The 16,418-nt window shown below is 41.6% G+C and overlaps 1 protein-coding gene across 1 annotated transcript in view; it reads right to left on the reverse strand.

The window, feature by feature from the left end:
* Nucleotides 1-1,342, reverse strand: part of CMTM8 (CKLF like MARVEL transmembrane domain containing 8) — a 35,840-nt gene extending 34,498 nt beyond the window's left edge. Inside the window, exon 1 of the mRNA XM_051789049.1 lies at nt 931-1,342. Within this exon, the coding sequence (XP_051645009.1) occupies nt 931-1,098 (168 nt within the window). The 5' untranslated portion in view covers nt 1,099-1,342. The remainder of the gene's footprint in view (nt 1-930) is intronic.
* Nucleotides 1,343-16,418: the final 15,076 nt, after the last annotated feature.

Here is a 16,418-nt window from a genome sequence, read left to right on the forward strand (position 1 = left end):
ATACCACACATCAGCATGAAGCTTTGGTTATTTTAACTCTGAAGTCAGCAAAACCAACAGCCATTCCACTGCTCTGGTGAAGCACAATGTTTTCAAGCATTGAAAATGTGGTCAGATAAGTTAATCCTTCCAACATCAACACACCAGAAACATCACACAGGAAACTCAAAAAGTTATTTGGGGCAACCAGCTCTATAAGTTCCTTAATTAGGAATAGTGTAGATGAGTAGAATTAAACACATTATTTTTAGGAGGAGATGCTGAGTATGTGTTGCTTAACACGCTGAGGTCACGCAGGCCTGCAGAGGGATCCCAGCATTGTGCTGTTCACCACCTACCACTAAGGTGACTGAACCCCACACTGCCTGGCCCTCTGGACATTCTTTTACACCTTATGTGGGAGTACCTTCAAAAAATAAAATCACTAGCAAACGCAAAAGCTGTTAGTTCATCTCCTGCTCTGCTTAAGTGTATTTAACCACTAAGAGCACAAGGAAATTCTTTTTATTGACTAGAAGACGAAGAAGTTGCCTAATTAACTCCACATCACGACTATCCGTGCGCGATAAAGTGTGAAGTGTACACAACCAATGTGGTTACAGAAAAGTCTCCAAAAATCAGTCAAAACTCATCTTTCCGCTACGGGAGGGGATGATACCGCGGACGCTCTGGGCGGCTGAACAGACCGCGTGTGCCCTCTGTTACTTTTCCATTTGTCGATAGTTTCCAGGCGGGAGGTTTGTGCCCCGCCGCAGAGCCGTTCTTTCTTCCATGGGCTCGTTCTTTCCCTTTGCTTCACCTGCGGGCAGGGACACACCGCACCCGCACTGGGTGGTATTCCACGCCACAGCAATGCCAGGCCGAGGCTCCCCCGCCCCTCCGCGCCCCCCACCCCGGCCCGACTCCCGCCGCCTGCCCGGGGTCACTCACGATCTCGGTCACCATGAGGAGCCCGGGCACGGTCCGCAGGAACTCTCTGTCGTAGGCGAGGGTGCTGGAGCTGGCCGACAGGTTGGCGGTGAAGGAGCTGCTGGTGGTGGTGACCGTGTGCGAGCGAGGGCGCGGCGGCTGCTCCTGCGGAGGCACCGGCGGCTCCATGGTGGGCGCCGCGGGGCTGCCCCGCGCCTCCAGCCGGCCCCGGGAGCGGCTGCCGCCGGGCGGGCGGCGGGGAAGGCACCGCCACTCCCGCTTTGTGTGGCCCCGGAGCCGCGGGCAGCCCCTCGCCTCGGCGCGGGGGAGAAGGAGGGTGCTCGGCGGGCGGAGAGGCGGGTCCGGTGCGGTGCCGCCCGCCCAGGAGCCCGCCCAGCCCTCCCGCCGCTGGCCCCGGTGGGGGGGACCCGGCCGGGGGCTGGCGGTGCGGAGGATCCCCGGCGCTAGGGAAGGAGGCTCAGCGAGAGTCACCTCTAAAAACCGTCTCCTGACCTCCAGGACTTTTACAGACTTGGATCCCGTCTGCTTCCAGCGCAGCCGAGGAACCAAGCTGAGCCAGCCGCTCTCTGTGCCACAGACTCTTGAGTGAGCGCGATTCAGGGGGTCCAGCCCCATGTGCCTGCCGTCATCGTCCCTTCAAACTGTCGCCCCTGGCTCCACGGGCAGCAAACGTGCAGTGGAGACGTGCCAGTGCTAAGGGTTGTTGTCCCCACTGGCTGCTATCGCTCATCCTTGGGAGAGGAACCTGCGCTAAGTGCCGCGGGCAGGGAACAAGAGTCCAGGAGATAACACAGCCCTCTCAGATCTGGAAATGGGGATTTTGCTGGGCTCTGTCAAATAACCAAGAGACTGCACAATACAAAAGACTTTTTAAAAGCCATGAAAGTCACTGGAAATGTGAAGTATGAGGTCACTATTGGCCTCCTACCTGACACTATTGAGCTGTCCCTTAACCTGTATTTTTTAGTACTTCTCCAGTCTGAAGTGTCATCTTTAAAAAAACGAAGGCAAACTTTTCTGGGTCATTTAAGAGGTTCTAGAGGGATCTTCTGTTCCGCAAAAAGTATGGGGTTTTGTCACGGGTGACAGCGGGTCTGTCAGCACCTTGGCACATACTGACAAAGCAATAGATGTTGACCAGATCAAAGTATACCCCTGAGATGGACTGAAAGAGAGGACTGAAAATGGAGGCCCTGATCCTGACAACATACTGATGCATCCTGAAGAAGCTGTCCTGTGGGAACAGAGAACACTGTCTCATGAGAACAGGAGCACTGTCTCATGAGAACAAGGACCTGTTTTGAACGAGAGTGGTTGGGAAGAACATCAACATGAGAGAAAAATAAGAACAGGTGCTCGGGACTGTTGTGGGAAAGAACTGGGCTGTTTTGAGAAAGAGCAAACTTGTTGTGAGAAAATAGAGTTTAGAAAATGCACCTATTAGCTGTAAGAATTCTGGTGTGAAAGTTTGAACTGTCCTATCCGTGTGCATTACATGTGTTCAAAAACTGTACTTAAGGGGCTGCGCAGCAGCCCCGGGTGGCTGTCCCTGTTTTTTTTCTTGGAATAAACTTTTCTGGAACCTTTTTTTTTGTGTTGCTTTGGCCGTTCCAACATTATCAGCGACAGGGTTTCAACAACAAGCAAGCAGATTAGAGTAGTTTTCAACCTTCAGGAATTCTCATTACCAAAGGATCTGCATGTGGCAGCTCAGTAAAAATGAAATGTTTTCCATATGTCTAGTGACTATTGTCCTTGAATTGTTTACTGCTGCTCTCCTACTGGATAACAAAGGATGGATTTTGCGGTATTACCTTTCAGCAAGGGATTAAATCAGCTGGGGAGGGAGAAGGAAGATGGCAGAGCTTCTCCCAGAATTACAGGAAACATGAATTACCCAAAGGAACTGTTTCTTGGGCATGATTGTGCCTCCGCTCCCAGTGTAAGTGTGTCACAGCACAGGTTCCATGGGCTTCTTGGAACGTGTGTCTTGGCAGAAGAAATGTGGCAGAGTTTTGCAAATATGAAGCGCAGGTCATCAGGACAAGATGACAGATACTCGGCATGATAGGATATATAGATTGTATAATTTTTTTGTGAGAAAAAAAAAAGACCATTAGGAAACCACACACACAAACCATTTAACAAACTACTCAGTGATGGACAAAGAATTTTACACTTTCTGGTAAACCCATCATTTTTTACAAAATTTCCAGCATTTCTGTGTTGGTTGTGTTCCTGTTTTATCCCTTTCTCTTAAATAGGAGCTGAGATTTTCAAGTAAAAGAATACATCTGTGCACTGGTCTGTTTAGGGGCCTGCTTCAGCCGGCTTGCAAGTAAAAAGTGCTTTATCTGATTGTTCAGCACTGCCAAGCTTCTTTCCAATGCCAGAGCCGCTTTGTCATGCTCCTATTGCTGTTAGTGAGGATCCATTGTAACAGCATTGATTTTCTCTTCTGAAACACTCCTGTCCTTTCAGTTTCCCACCTATAAGATCAGTAAGTAAAATGAGTAAATATGGGGCTAAAATTCATGCCAACTACCAGAATTAACACTAATTTCAAAATGGTTTGATTCATTCCCATCACTTTCCCTTTGAGAGCTGATTTATTTTACACTGGATGTATATTCTCACCATGTTTTCAGGATGTTATTCAGTGGTGTCATTTTGATGCCTAATTCTAAAACTCTGTATTTATTTTGCTCCCTAAACTTTTGAAGGTCAGTGTTGTTTTTCTTTCAGCCATCACAATCAGAGCAATAACTTTCATTGCTTTTGGTCTGCACATCTATTGTTTAAGCATCCCAGGTCCTCTGGGGGAAAAAAAAGTGAAACAAAAACACAGATAGGGAACCATTTGTTTTCTGCTTCAGCTATGTTAATATGGCATAAGTTTTCAATGTCTGTTATAGAGGTCTAGTATCATGACTAATTCAACAAGAACCAGAGGGCTACATTTGTGGGCAACTTCTCTGAACGGTGGCTGCCGCTCTGACTTCCCCAGTTAGCATATTTTTCTCCAGCATATTTTTCTCATATGTGAAGAATGAGTTTCACTAAAAAATGGGTAAACACTCCAGAAGCTTTTCTATATCTGATATTCCTGGAAGCAAATTTCATTCTTTAACTTGACAACATAATACTTGACATTTTGAATGTTAATTGTGAGGCTCTGATTTTTTTTATTTTGCATCCTTGTACAGAAGGCTAGAACTGGAAAGCCTACAGGGACCAGCTGAGCCTAGCTGGATTTTTTTACATGTAGATACTATCAGAAACAAAATAATTGAATGCTGCTGCTTGAACAATCAACCTTTTATTATAGAACTACCAAGAGAGAATAAAGTGGCCCATTTTCTGTATTTTAAGTTAACCTTTCAAGGGAAGGATTGGTGAGGCTTTTAAACACCAGTCAAGATTGTAACCTCTTGTTTGTCAACTATTATAATGAAGTAAATTGTGGTCAGTAAAAAACGTGTAATTTGGTGAAGCCTTTCAATGTAAATATTTTAGTAAAAGCAAAATAGCTGATACAAGTATCATCAGATTTCTTAGTAAAGGGATTATTCTTGAACATCTTGATACCTAATTAACATATTCTTCCATTTAAGCTGGTTTTGTTCTCAAATCCTGAGGTATCGACATTTTTGACATTACTCATTGAGTTCTCTAGAACTACCTTCTTAGCAACAATCTGGCCAGCTGGAAGTGCTAATTAAAGTAGACTCACAGGCCCAAGGAGTGGAGCTGACTGGAATTTCCTGAACAGTTTTTCTGGTTTTGAAATACAACTTCCCTTCCCCCCTCCCAAATCCTAGAATTTTCAAATGTCAAAGTTATTCAGACTGCTTTTAGATAAGTAAAACACGTTAACATACAAAAGATGACTGAGGTTTTTCACTGGTTATCAGCAGATTACAGTCAAAAACAAAAACTTACTGTATTTAGACCACCTAGAAGTGATCTAAGAAAGACAAGGGAATTTACCCTGAAGAGGGCAAGAACGGAATTGTACTTTCCGTGGAACCCAGGTCATACTTATGGAACAGGGAGTCATGTCGGATGTCCAGGACAAATATTCTCACCTTTGACATCCCACTGTGTAATCTGAGGATAAGGTATTTTTAGTTAGCATTAAATCAAGAAATGTTTGGAATACTTCCTAATGTCTTTTAGAAGAGTGTAGGCTTTGAGCTACAAACATATTTAAGTAAATAATTAATAACATATATTACTCTTTGGCAGCTTAGGACCATATGGAAAAGCTGAGTTATACTAACCCAAACCAGAAATACCTGATTTGTACTTTGGTAGTGACATGTGCCATAGGTATGCCTAATGATCAATCAAGGCAAATGTCTCTGAGTATGAACTGGTATTTTGCAAAGTAAAAGTGGTTTTCATGATTGAGATGCTTGGATCTTCTAATGTTGCTGCCACACAGAGGGAATAGATGAGATGCCTGTATTTTCACAATGGCTATTATTTAGCAAATCTGTAGAGGATCTGTGTCTGTACATGGGGTTACTGAACACAAGGGTGGTTTGGTTTTGCAGCTTGGGCACCTCAAAATTAGTGAACATAAAATCAATCCCAATTGAAACTACAGTCCAAGTAATGACAGTGCATAGGATTTGATCATCAGATGCATGTCACTACCCTAATGCTGGAAAATGCAGGATTTAGCTGTTTATGTTCTGTACTCCTTTTCTCTCAAATATTTCTTTCTTTACATGAAGTTTACTTGAATTATATGGACAAAGTCATGAGTGTAGACACACAGTCACTTTACCTGACAAAAAGCTGTCTTAGAACATATGCTGCCATACAGATAATTAACTCCATACTGCAAACAGTAATATACTGACTTTAGGATTTTTATTTTTTTTCAGTTATGAAACCCATTATCATGACACTAAGTAAACTATTTGGTGATAAAAACTGTGCTAAGAAAAGAAATCCCAGAGTACATAAGCCATGTATTTTCTGTGCACTAGCCTTTCACCAGCTGTTTTATCTGCTCTGGGAATCTAAAGATCCCTCTGAGCCCTGAAACTCAACTATGTCTTAGATACCGTGCTGAGGAAAAATTGCTTGCTTTTTCCAGAGCAGATTTGAACTTAGAACATTGTCCCTGCCTGCTGAACACACATGCTTGACTTCAGGGCAGAGAACACATCTACTCAAATTAAAAAGAGTTTGTAGTGAGAAGTGTGAAGTCTATGTACAAATCTTCTCAGAATGGGAATTGTGATTTTCATATTTTGGGGCCAGGGACCCCAGGTCTGTAATGCACCTGCAGAGCCTGCCCACATTGTATTTCAGTGGCTGCTTCTCAGCTGCCCTGGGCTGTCCTGCTCTCCAGTGAGCCTGGAAGCACAGCTCCAAGCACAGCTGGTGGCCGTGCCTTCTCACACCTGCAAATCAGGAGCCACCTGGATACTCAAGAGTGTCCAGTATCATGTTACTGTGAGGAAGGAACTTATTCTGCTCTGAGCATGTCCAGGCAGGCTGTCCCTGAGGCACACTCATAAATACTTTTATTAGGGTCAGCAGTCCACCATGGACATTTAAATACTCCTATGGTACAAACACAGACTAGTGATTACATACTTGAGAATATAAACATTTCCACTGAAGACCTGTATGTTTTCTACTCGTTAAGGGTGGTGCTTGCCTAAGTGTTTATGTAAATCACAGCAGGTAATGTTTATACAGCACCCAAGCCCAGTGCAAAACAGCTGGAGGAAAATATCACCTTCAACAATTGCCAGTGCCATATTTGTTTTTAAATAGTTAATGAAAGACTGTACAATTCCACCATGGTTTCAACACGGCCCCATCCATGTTGAAGGAGAGAGTTTACAGCCACGTCAGCTTGCTTGCAGGCTTTAATAAAATAATAGAGAGCTATCTTGCTCTGCTGTGGTTGGTACAACTTAAAAAGCGTGCCTTATATTATGCTAAATTATGAGCAGGTGACTTGAGCTTGCTGTGTGCATATATACACAGAGAGAAGACATTCGGTGCCTGGTAGGCAAAAATCTAACCAGATACTATGGCTGGAAGCTGAAGCTGGACAAATTCAGTCTGAAAACAAACCATCATTTTTGTTTGGGGTTTTTTTAACCTTTTTTTTTTTTTTTAATACAGCATAATTAGCTATTTGAATGATTTATTAAGTAAAACAGTAGACTCTCCATCATTTTAAATCTATAATTCAAAGCTGTAAGTTTACTTAAAATATACTCTTTACCAAACTTACATTGACAAATTTTGTGGTCTTTATTTTACAGAATCACAGAATATACTGAGTTGGAAAGGACCCACAAGGATCATTGAGTCCAATTTCTGGCCCTGCACAGGACCATCCCCAAGAGTCACATACTGAGAGTACCATACAAATGCCTGAGAGTATCATAAAAATGTTTCTTGAACTCTGTCAGGGTTGGTGCTGTGACCACTCCCCTGAGGAGCCTGTTCCAGTGCCCAACCACCCTCTGGGTGAAAAACCTTTTTCTAATATCCAACCTAAACCTCCCTGACACAACTTTAGACCATTCCCTTAGGTCCTTTCACTGGTCACCTCAGAGAAAAGATCACTGTCTGCTCCTCCACTTCCCCTCACAAGGAAGCTGCAGACTGCAATGAGGTCTCCCCTCAGTCTCCTCTTCTCCAGGTCGAACAGACCAAGTGATCTCACGACCTGAGTGATTTCAGAAACCACAGAAATGAATACCAGTTAATTCCATAAAGTGACAATCTTGTTAACACTCTAGTCACCCAGCTGTACAGTATACATGCAGTACCAATGCCCACCACATCACCTCCTTGTCCTGAAGCGGCAGCAGAACAAAGGATCTCATGAATCTCACTATGCCTGGCCAATGGTTGGGTAATGAAAGTGCTGTACAGGGAGAATCAATTTTATGCAGATGGGCTGCAAGGTTTAAGGGTGGAAAAATCCTCATTCAAAGAAAGCAAAAAAGCCAGTGGGCTGACTGCAGGATCTGCTGAGAAAGGTGGCAGCTGACTGGGATGAGGTGTCACAGTGTATGTGCTCTGCCATAGGGGGCTAAATTGCAGGAGAACTGGAAGCCTGGCAGGGCACTGACTTCTTTGGGGACTCAGAAGTGGAAGGAGAAGGTAGAGAAATGCAGGCAGATGTTCTACTGCTCTTCATACTGGCTGGCCACAGCCATTCTGTTAGTATGGAATAAGGACACCTATCTGCCAACAGAAGGAAAGGAAAATGTTAACACAGGACCACAGTAAACCACGTAATGGTTTGGAATTGGTATTTTCAAGTCAGCAGCTTTCCTTTGCAAGCAGACAAGTGCCAGAAGTCTTCTGTGAAACAAAGAACAAAATTACCTCAATGTTTGTATTAGTAGAGCAGTGTTAGATCTGAAACAAAAAACCAAACAAACAAATCTCTCCAGCACAAAACACAGTCAAGTTCAACTCAAAGCAGGACACAGAAGTGCAGGCACCAATGTTTTAGAATATGCAGAATACTAATCATGACTATTAATCATTGAATGCTTTCACAGCTTTAGTGTTGCAGATATGCAAAGAACCATTATGCAAAGCTGCTGACACCTGGCAGCTCTTGTGTCAGTGCATGAAAAAATAGCTGCAGTGATGCAAGGCATTAGTGCATTCTCCAGTTCTAGGTTCCCAAAAACATCTACTGCAAGAGAAGCAGGAGAGAAAGAATGATGTTTTTGTTAGGGCTGCAAGTATTTATGGGGACCAGAGTGTGCTGGCTGGTGTAGCAAAACCTGCTGGGATTTTAAAATGAATCAGAAAGCCAAATTTCGTTAAATTTCTCAGCTCACTTAGTCTGCTATGAAATTTGCAGGCTTTAGCCTATGTGAGAATGGTGCATGGTATGAGACTATAGAACAGTCGGGGTGGATGATGGGCTGCCTTTTGGAGGGATTGGGATTTCCTCAGAACAAAGGCTTATTCCATTTATGCCATGTCTTGAAAAAGCTTATCCTGTCAAGTCATTTATCATCCTGCTAACTAGCTACTGAGCATGGATAATGCTTCTTTCCTAGATCAGTGAGGGAAAAGAGAATTTCAGAAGAAAGGAAGGTTTTCATTGGGGGATTTTAGGAGACTGGGAGAAGAGCTGATAGGAGTTAGGCTATCTAAGCTCTTTGAACAATGAGAAAAACATACCAAGAAGGATTTTATTAACAGCTCGTAGTGCAGCTAAAATACAGTCTTTCTGCTGAGGGCAACCTCATTATCTAGGTATTTAAATTATGTGAATTGGCACAGCCCTGTGGTTTGCAGTATTAGATCTGAAGTAAGTAGAGGATGCTCTGTGATGGATGTGGCTCTAATTACTGAGGTGAATTAAGTGTATCATATATTTGCAAATGTCTGGCTTAATGCTAACTATGACACAATTATGACATGAGATTTGTAATTATACAGATGTCCCCATATGCCCCACAAGGAAAAAGCTTTGTTTCCTATGAACTTTGAGGTTGGCTCATCTTCATGTTCAAGAAAGTTCACACTTCTTTGAATGTGCTGGCTGCAGTGGGGGTATCTGTAAGAGCACTTTACTCCATGTAGATTTTTCTACTAACATAGTATCCTCAGTCAGCACATTTTCTTGGTATTTACAAAAATTTGGTATCTTCTGGTAATCTTTCACTTTGTCATGTTCACTTGGAATTGATCCATAAATTAAAAGACTATGAAGAGAGATGAGGACGGGTAGTATGATAACTTTCATCTCCTCGGCACATCGGAAATTTAAATTTCATATATATATATATATATATATATATATAAATATACATACACACACAGAGACAGACGTATCTATATAATTGAAAGAATATCTCATAGATTCAGACAATTATTAGGAAAAAAAGTGTTGACTAAATATATCAAATATATGATTTTACAAAAGCAGTGTGATTCTCTGAATATGCCAATCAAAAAATTACTCACTTGCCTTCCTCACAAGGATTCAATCAGAGGCCCAGGAAACAAGCTGTATCAGTGTATGCAAATGAAGGTCATGCACCAAATTGCTGTGCTTTCTTTTTAAGTGATGCTATGATTGCTATTTCAGTGAAGGACTAATCAGGGAGGCCATATTTTCATGATTCATTGTTCCAGCAGGCAGTACAAGGAAAAATATCGACGTTAGCAAGGTTTTATTTAAACCAGGTATTATTTGGATGAAATCTCAGTTGCTCTAAGGAAGGTTTAGATATCAGGAAAATTTTTTTCACTGAAAGGATGGTCAGGCATTGGAATAGGCTGCCCAGGGAAGTGGTAGAATCACCATCCCTGGAAGTGTTCAAAACATGTGGATATGACACCTGGGGACATGGTTTAGTGGTGAATATGGCAGTGCTGGGTCAACAGTTGGACTCAATGATCTTAGAGGTCTTTTCCAACCTAAATGATTCTATGATTTCTTGCATACAAGCATCCTTCTTGTGCTAGAATCCTACTTTTATGGGCTGTCTGAAATTACTAGTGATGGTTTTCTTGATGTAATTCACAAGTAACAGAAATATGAGTAAGTGGATTACTTAAGTTCATCAGTGCTGAAATGTAGGATTTAATAAATTATCTTCATAAACAGCAATGAACAAGTGATCCCAGTGTTGGAAATACCTTCAAGGGTTATTTCAAGGTGTCTACCTGATCAGAAGGTGAGTTATAGGTGACATCCTCCAGCTTGCAAAAATACTCCCATCTGTAAAACAACTACATGTAAGGCAACCAGCAATAAGAAAAAACCCCCACACAAACAGAAAAGGAAAAAAAATGCTGTTGAAGGCACCTCTATGACAAAGACAAGTATTCAACCATGTGTTTTTATAAGAGCACAGAAAGGGAGCTGTGAGGAGGCACGAAAACTGCCTCTCTAGGAGAGGGGAATGGAGGGGTTTCAGATCCAGTCTCCCTCATCTCAGTGCAAGTGATACAGTTCAAGTTCATCTCCAAATCTGGCTAAGTGAAGAAGAGGCAGGACAGCAAGGAATACATCCTCCATGTACTTGCTCTATACGTATTTCTGCGTTGAAAAAGAAAACATTATTTCACACTATTTCATTAATGAGATCGAAAATAACTTTTATAAATGAAAATAACTTTTATAAGATGAGTGACAAACAGAGGCATAGTCTCTCCACGAGCACTACACAGAGAAACTTCCTTTACACTGTGTGTGGTAATGAATCCCCTGACATAAGTTATTACAAAAAAAAGCCCCCGATGCATTATAATCAGTCAACAATGTCGGACTAAAGATGCAGTAAGCTGCACAGAAAATAAAAAACTGCCAACCCGAAACACTCTGAATCCATATTAAAATGAAGATCAGCTACTTCTTGAGATCTGCCTACTGGATTTCAATATATTTTGCTAATCATCTCAACCCAGATAATGCTTTTGAAAGCAAAATAATCTTTCCCAAACTCTATCTAGCTACACAAAGCCTTGTGACTACATAAGCCCAAGAAAACTGCACTGAATAGAGATAAATCGTATGTTAACACTAATACTTCAGAACTGAAAGCAGACTTGAAAATTAAACATTTTCCCTGTTCAAGTGTTGTCTGTGTGTGTGCATGCATTTCCTTTTTTAAAATGTGAATTTAACACACAAAGGCAAGTAGACAGCAAGCAGTCCTAGGGAACGACATCACTGGTTCCTTAAGGTATGTTCAGCATGGTCAGCAATCCTAGGAACTGCCTTCTAACAGTCCAGCTGAAATGCTTTCATCCTGACTCAAGCAGGTTGCCTTGAATAGTTCAGGTTCCCTGCTTATTCACGATGTAACTTCTGTGACAATAAACCACATTGTCATTTTTAGTGATGCATTCAAGGGGGACTCGTCGAAGGCCTGATTACCTGGTACAGAGTTCCCAGTCATTATAAACATAATGACTTTTAAATCAGTCTAGTCTAATTCAGTAATTAACACAAGGTACCTGGAGCTGTGCTTCTCTAATTTTCCTATATCATGTCTTTGCACTCTGTTTCCTACAATCTGTCTGTCCATCCAGTCTGGACCTAATTACTGTCCCAACATTAGATGAACAGAGGTGTTCAAACCTCCCAACACTTGCTTATGCTCTGTGGATGCTCCCCTGGCTCAGCCCACACGCTGACATGACAGGTTCTACCTAAACACAATCATTTCACACAAGTGCTTCTTATGCTCCCAAGTCCCCTACCTTCAATTTAGGATTGATTACAGTAGCAATGAAAAAAACAGTGTTGCTGACTTTGTGCTAGGGCAGAGCTTGTGTACAACACAAGTTCTCAGATGGAAGCAACCAGCAAGATTTTCAGCCCACTTGTGGGTCAGGACCTATTTTAGATGAATAAAAACACATCTGGAGTCAGGAGTGTCTTTGGAGTGTTCTTGCTCAATTGCTTTAATTTAATCTCAACCTTTGGTAACACCAGGGCACAGCTGCTGGCAGCATTATTTGGTTTTAAGATCACATAAAAACCCTAACAGCCAAAGTTATGGCTACCTTGCTATTACCTAGGGCTCCCACTTCTAGCTCTGAAACTGCAATTGCAAGAGAGAAGGAAGATAATTCCCTTGGAATTTCAGGAAGAACTTTTTGAGGAGATTTGCTTACTTTGTTACTTAGTCAGACCTAATCCTGTTTATCTTAGCCCTGAGAAAAATGACAAACTGATGAAGAGGTAACCAACACCTCTGACTATTTCTCACTTGTTAAGTGCAATATATGCAGCCCCAAGGAGGATGCAGCTATTTCTCTGGCCAGCCTTTCTCATGACTATCATCGCATTTTTCTGAACTCTCATGATCCCACAGCAAAGTGAGTAAAGTGCATATTTCCTCTGTATAAGATGTCTAGAATGCATGAACAGCATATTTTTTCTCATCTTGGAAGTTTTCCATCTCTTGCTTGGAGAAGCGATACGTGGAATGGAAGGGGAATTTAAACAGCAGTAGTTGTATCTTGATGCATTTTGATAATACCAAGCGTGCTTGTGAAATCTCTCCTCCGCTTGAGCAACTGCTAAGTTCTCTGAGAATGACAGGCCAAAAGGGGCTGAAATCAACTCTCAACAGCTTTGTCTTCACTCCTCCTGTGTTTTAGTGCATATTCTTGCATTACCAGCTCTTGCACTGGTTAAAACTGACTCGCTCCTTAAGTTCCAGCAAGTGCAATACTTTGCATTCTGTTCCCTCTCTTCCCCACATAAAGTATATGCAAGTTACACTTAAAACAATTTACCTGTATGGTTTGCAGTCTAACCCCATTCCACTCTCTTCTCTCATTTCCAATCTGATTGCTTTCAGAAAGCTAATTGTGCCTGCTAGGCAACACCTCTGCTGCCCAGCATTGTCAAGGAAACCACGCTGTATTTTGGAAGAAAAGGCACACCTAGGAATTGTGATACCTGGTTGGTATCATTCCTCTGCCAAATGATTGCAAGCAGCTGACTTACGAGTTCTAGAATATATCTTTGAATAATGTATAGTCAAGGATAAGCTGGAGACGAAATTTCTGAGGGAGAAAATATTATTTCAGTGAGCATGGGAACTAAGTACACTACACCTAAAGTGTAGGATACTACAGCTCTAGAGTGGGAATACATTAGAATCAACATAAGTGGCTTTTGTTACAAAGTTTAGTGAAGATCATTGCTAACTACCAACATCTTGCTGTGATCATGCATTCTAGAGACTTAAGGCAGCCTGAGCAACTGCACCAGGGAACACCACTAAGAAAAAACTCGAGCTTTTCCTTTTTTAAAACAGTCAATATATGAATAAAGATGTGAGTGGCATAAGGATGAAACCCAACAGTATGAAAGTTTGGAAGATCTTATTCCACTTAACCTCCCTAGTGGCCAACAAACGCAAGACAAGGCTAAATGCACATGGCAGTATGCTGAGCATTTTCTTCCATGCTGGCTAAAGCTCTGGGAATAATGAAAGGTATTCCTTATCTACAGTAGCCTACAGCCTGAAAAAAAATGCAGATAAACACTAAATACAGACAAGGGAAGACTGGCCTAAGTGCTACTGCAATTACCACCTAACTTGAAGTTTGGAGAAAATGATGACAACTATGTCTATATTAAATAAAGAAAGCCCAGTAACAACAAAACACCCGAAGCATCTCTGTCACATTCCATTGCAAATCTGCACAGTAAGTGGAAATTAGAAAAATCTCTAAATTGGGTTTAAATACACCACTAAAAACACTTGTACAAAACCTGGGCTTTCACTCAAAGCACAAGCACAGCCACGGCTGGCTCTGTTCAGCTATCACAGTGCAGAGCAGCTTGCTTTGAGCTCACTTTGCTTTTAAGTATTTAGAGACTTCAAAATCTTGTATTTTTGCAATACATGTTGGTTTATCTCTTGATCCAACAATACAGGGAGTAGGTATCACAAAAAAAGAATAGCATGTTAAAAAAAAAAAAGGCTCAGTTACTGAGCAGCTGAGATGCAAGTGCTTGTGTTTGACGTTTGCATTTTAAATACTAGTATTTAAAAATGACGTAGATCAGAAACCCAGCCAGTGCTTGCTAACAGATTTGGCTTGCTTTCCAGTTCTCTCCAGCCTTCAAAAAGCTAAAAAGCAAGCTAAAAATCCTCAATGCTGTACTTTCTGAGCCTACCACATGCCTGTGCTCAGTAATCATCAAACTGAAAGGTATTCACTAAGTCCTCAAAAACACAAACCATACAGAAAGAATCTATCACAGTGAGAGCTGAAGTGTGTTCCTATGACAAGAATGGAGTTTATAATGGTTCTAAATTTGGAGAAAGAAATGGCAAACTAGTTCAATTAATGTCACTATTATTTTCACCTGAACACGAAATAAGCACTATTTTTTACAAATGTGACATTTCAGAGTTTCAACAACCAGTAGCATGGATATGATACTGTTCCCCTAAAACACTAGCAATGTTTTTCATTATGCCAAGCTGACTTACTGCCTTCCCAGACACTGAGGACAGTCTGGAAGAAATCTATGCACTAGCTTCACAGCCAAACAGCTTTAAATGGATAGATAGGCATTAGCTCACACAAAGGCAGCTGAACATCAATCTTCTTGGTGGCCTTGCTAAAATCCTGTGCAAAATTCCCAGCCCCTTACAAGGCTTATTTGTGCACACAATCATTCAAAAAAGAAAAGGCAGGTAGATAAGCATGTGTGTGCATGTACACACACCCACCTTCTGATATGAAAAACCCTTCTTAAGGTTCACTAAAGAACAGCACATACAGGTGCAGATACATAAAGACGAGAAGGAAGCTGGAACAGACATGAAGAAAAGATGTAGGGTAAAAGACACTAAATGACTGTCATCCAGCTGAGAAAAGGAAACACACAGTGTAGCAACAACAGGCAGCAGCAGTAACATCACAAGAGAGCAATATGAATTATATTTAGAAGACTTTGGCATCTACCCCCACCTAAACAATCAAGACTGCTCACAGGTCAGAGCAGTACTTTATTTATCATTCACTGATTCCTTCAGCACGAGTTACAGGAAGAACATACATTTAAAATCAGTAATTCATGCTGTTTCTAGTAACTTACAGAAATAATCAACATATGGTTCCCAATGTCCCTACAATTACCCTTCATTAAATCTCTCTGAAACAGATATTGTAGGTAACAGGTAAATACAACAAATAGCTAAACCCAATTTAGACATGGGGAACTCCAACAGAGATACCATTCTGCTGGGCATCACCCTACTTCTTAAAATCCAGTTATCCAATTGCTCTCAATAAGAGCAGAACTAGACTGACAGATCAAGAGTATCTGAAATCCTCTACCCAAAGCATATTGGCAGGGATCTAAAATCAAGTTAGAAGAGACCTAGAAGAGAACCAGGTTTCATTCAACCTGAATGCCAAACACCACTCCTTTGCACATGCTGGGATTGAAGGCAGATAATCTTCTCATCCATTATTCAAAACAGAAGTGTTACCTTTTAGAGCTCAGATTCCTAGCAGCTCATGGCAAATCACAGGAGAAAACTCCACGCGGCCAGGAGAGAGCCAGAAGATAAATAGTTTTACACTTTCTAGTACTATAAAGTTCCATGTGTCCCAGGACAGTATTTTATTTCAGCATTAACCAGCCGCTGTGAAATCTGTGTACTTCATTCATATGACTTCAGCCTTACAATGAAGTCCAGGTTGGGAACATTATGAAGAATCATCAGCACAGGCCATTGGAAATTGCCTCCTTATCTGTCACGTTTCTTGTACAGCCTGGCTGCTATTTACAGGCAGAGGATGAGAGATGCCCAGCCTGTACACATTGATTTCGTGAGAAAGCACCACCTCTTCAGAAGATAATATGAAACAAAGGTATTCATCCTAATTCTCTTGTGATGGTTTTTACTTTCCTGTTGACTGAGACTAATTAGAATTAAAGCCCTTTTGGATGGTATGTTTGCGATACCTACATATTTATT

The sequence above is a fragment of the Manacus candei genome, unplaced genomic scaffold (assembly GCF_025592945.1).
Source record: "Manacus candei isolate 608988 ecotype Guabito, Panama unplaced genomic scaffold, ASM2559294v1 h1tg000026l, whole genome shotgun sequence".
NCBI classification, from domain to species: Eukaryota; Metazoa; Chordata; class Aves; order Passeriformes; family Pipridae; genus Manacus; species Manacus candei.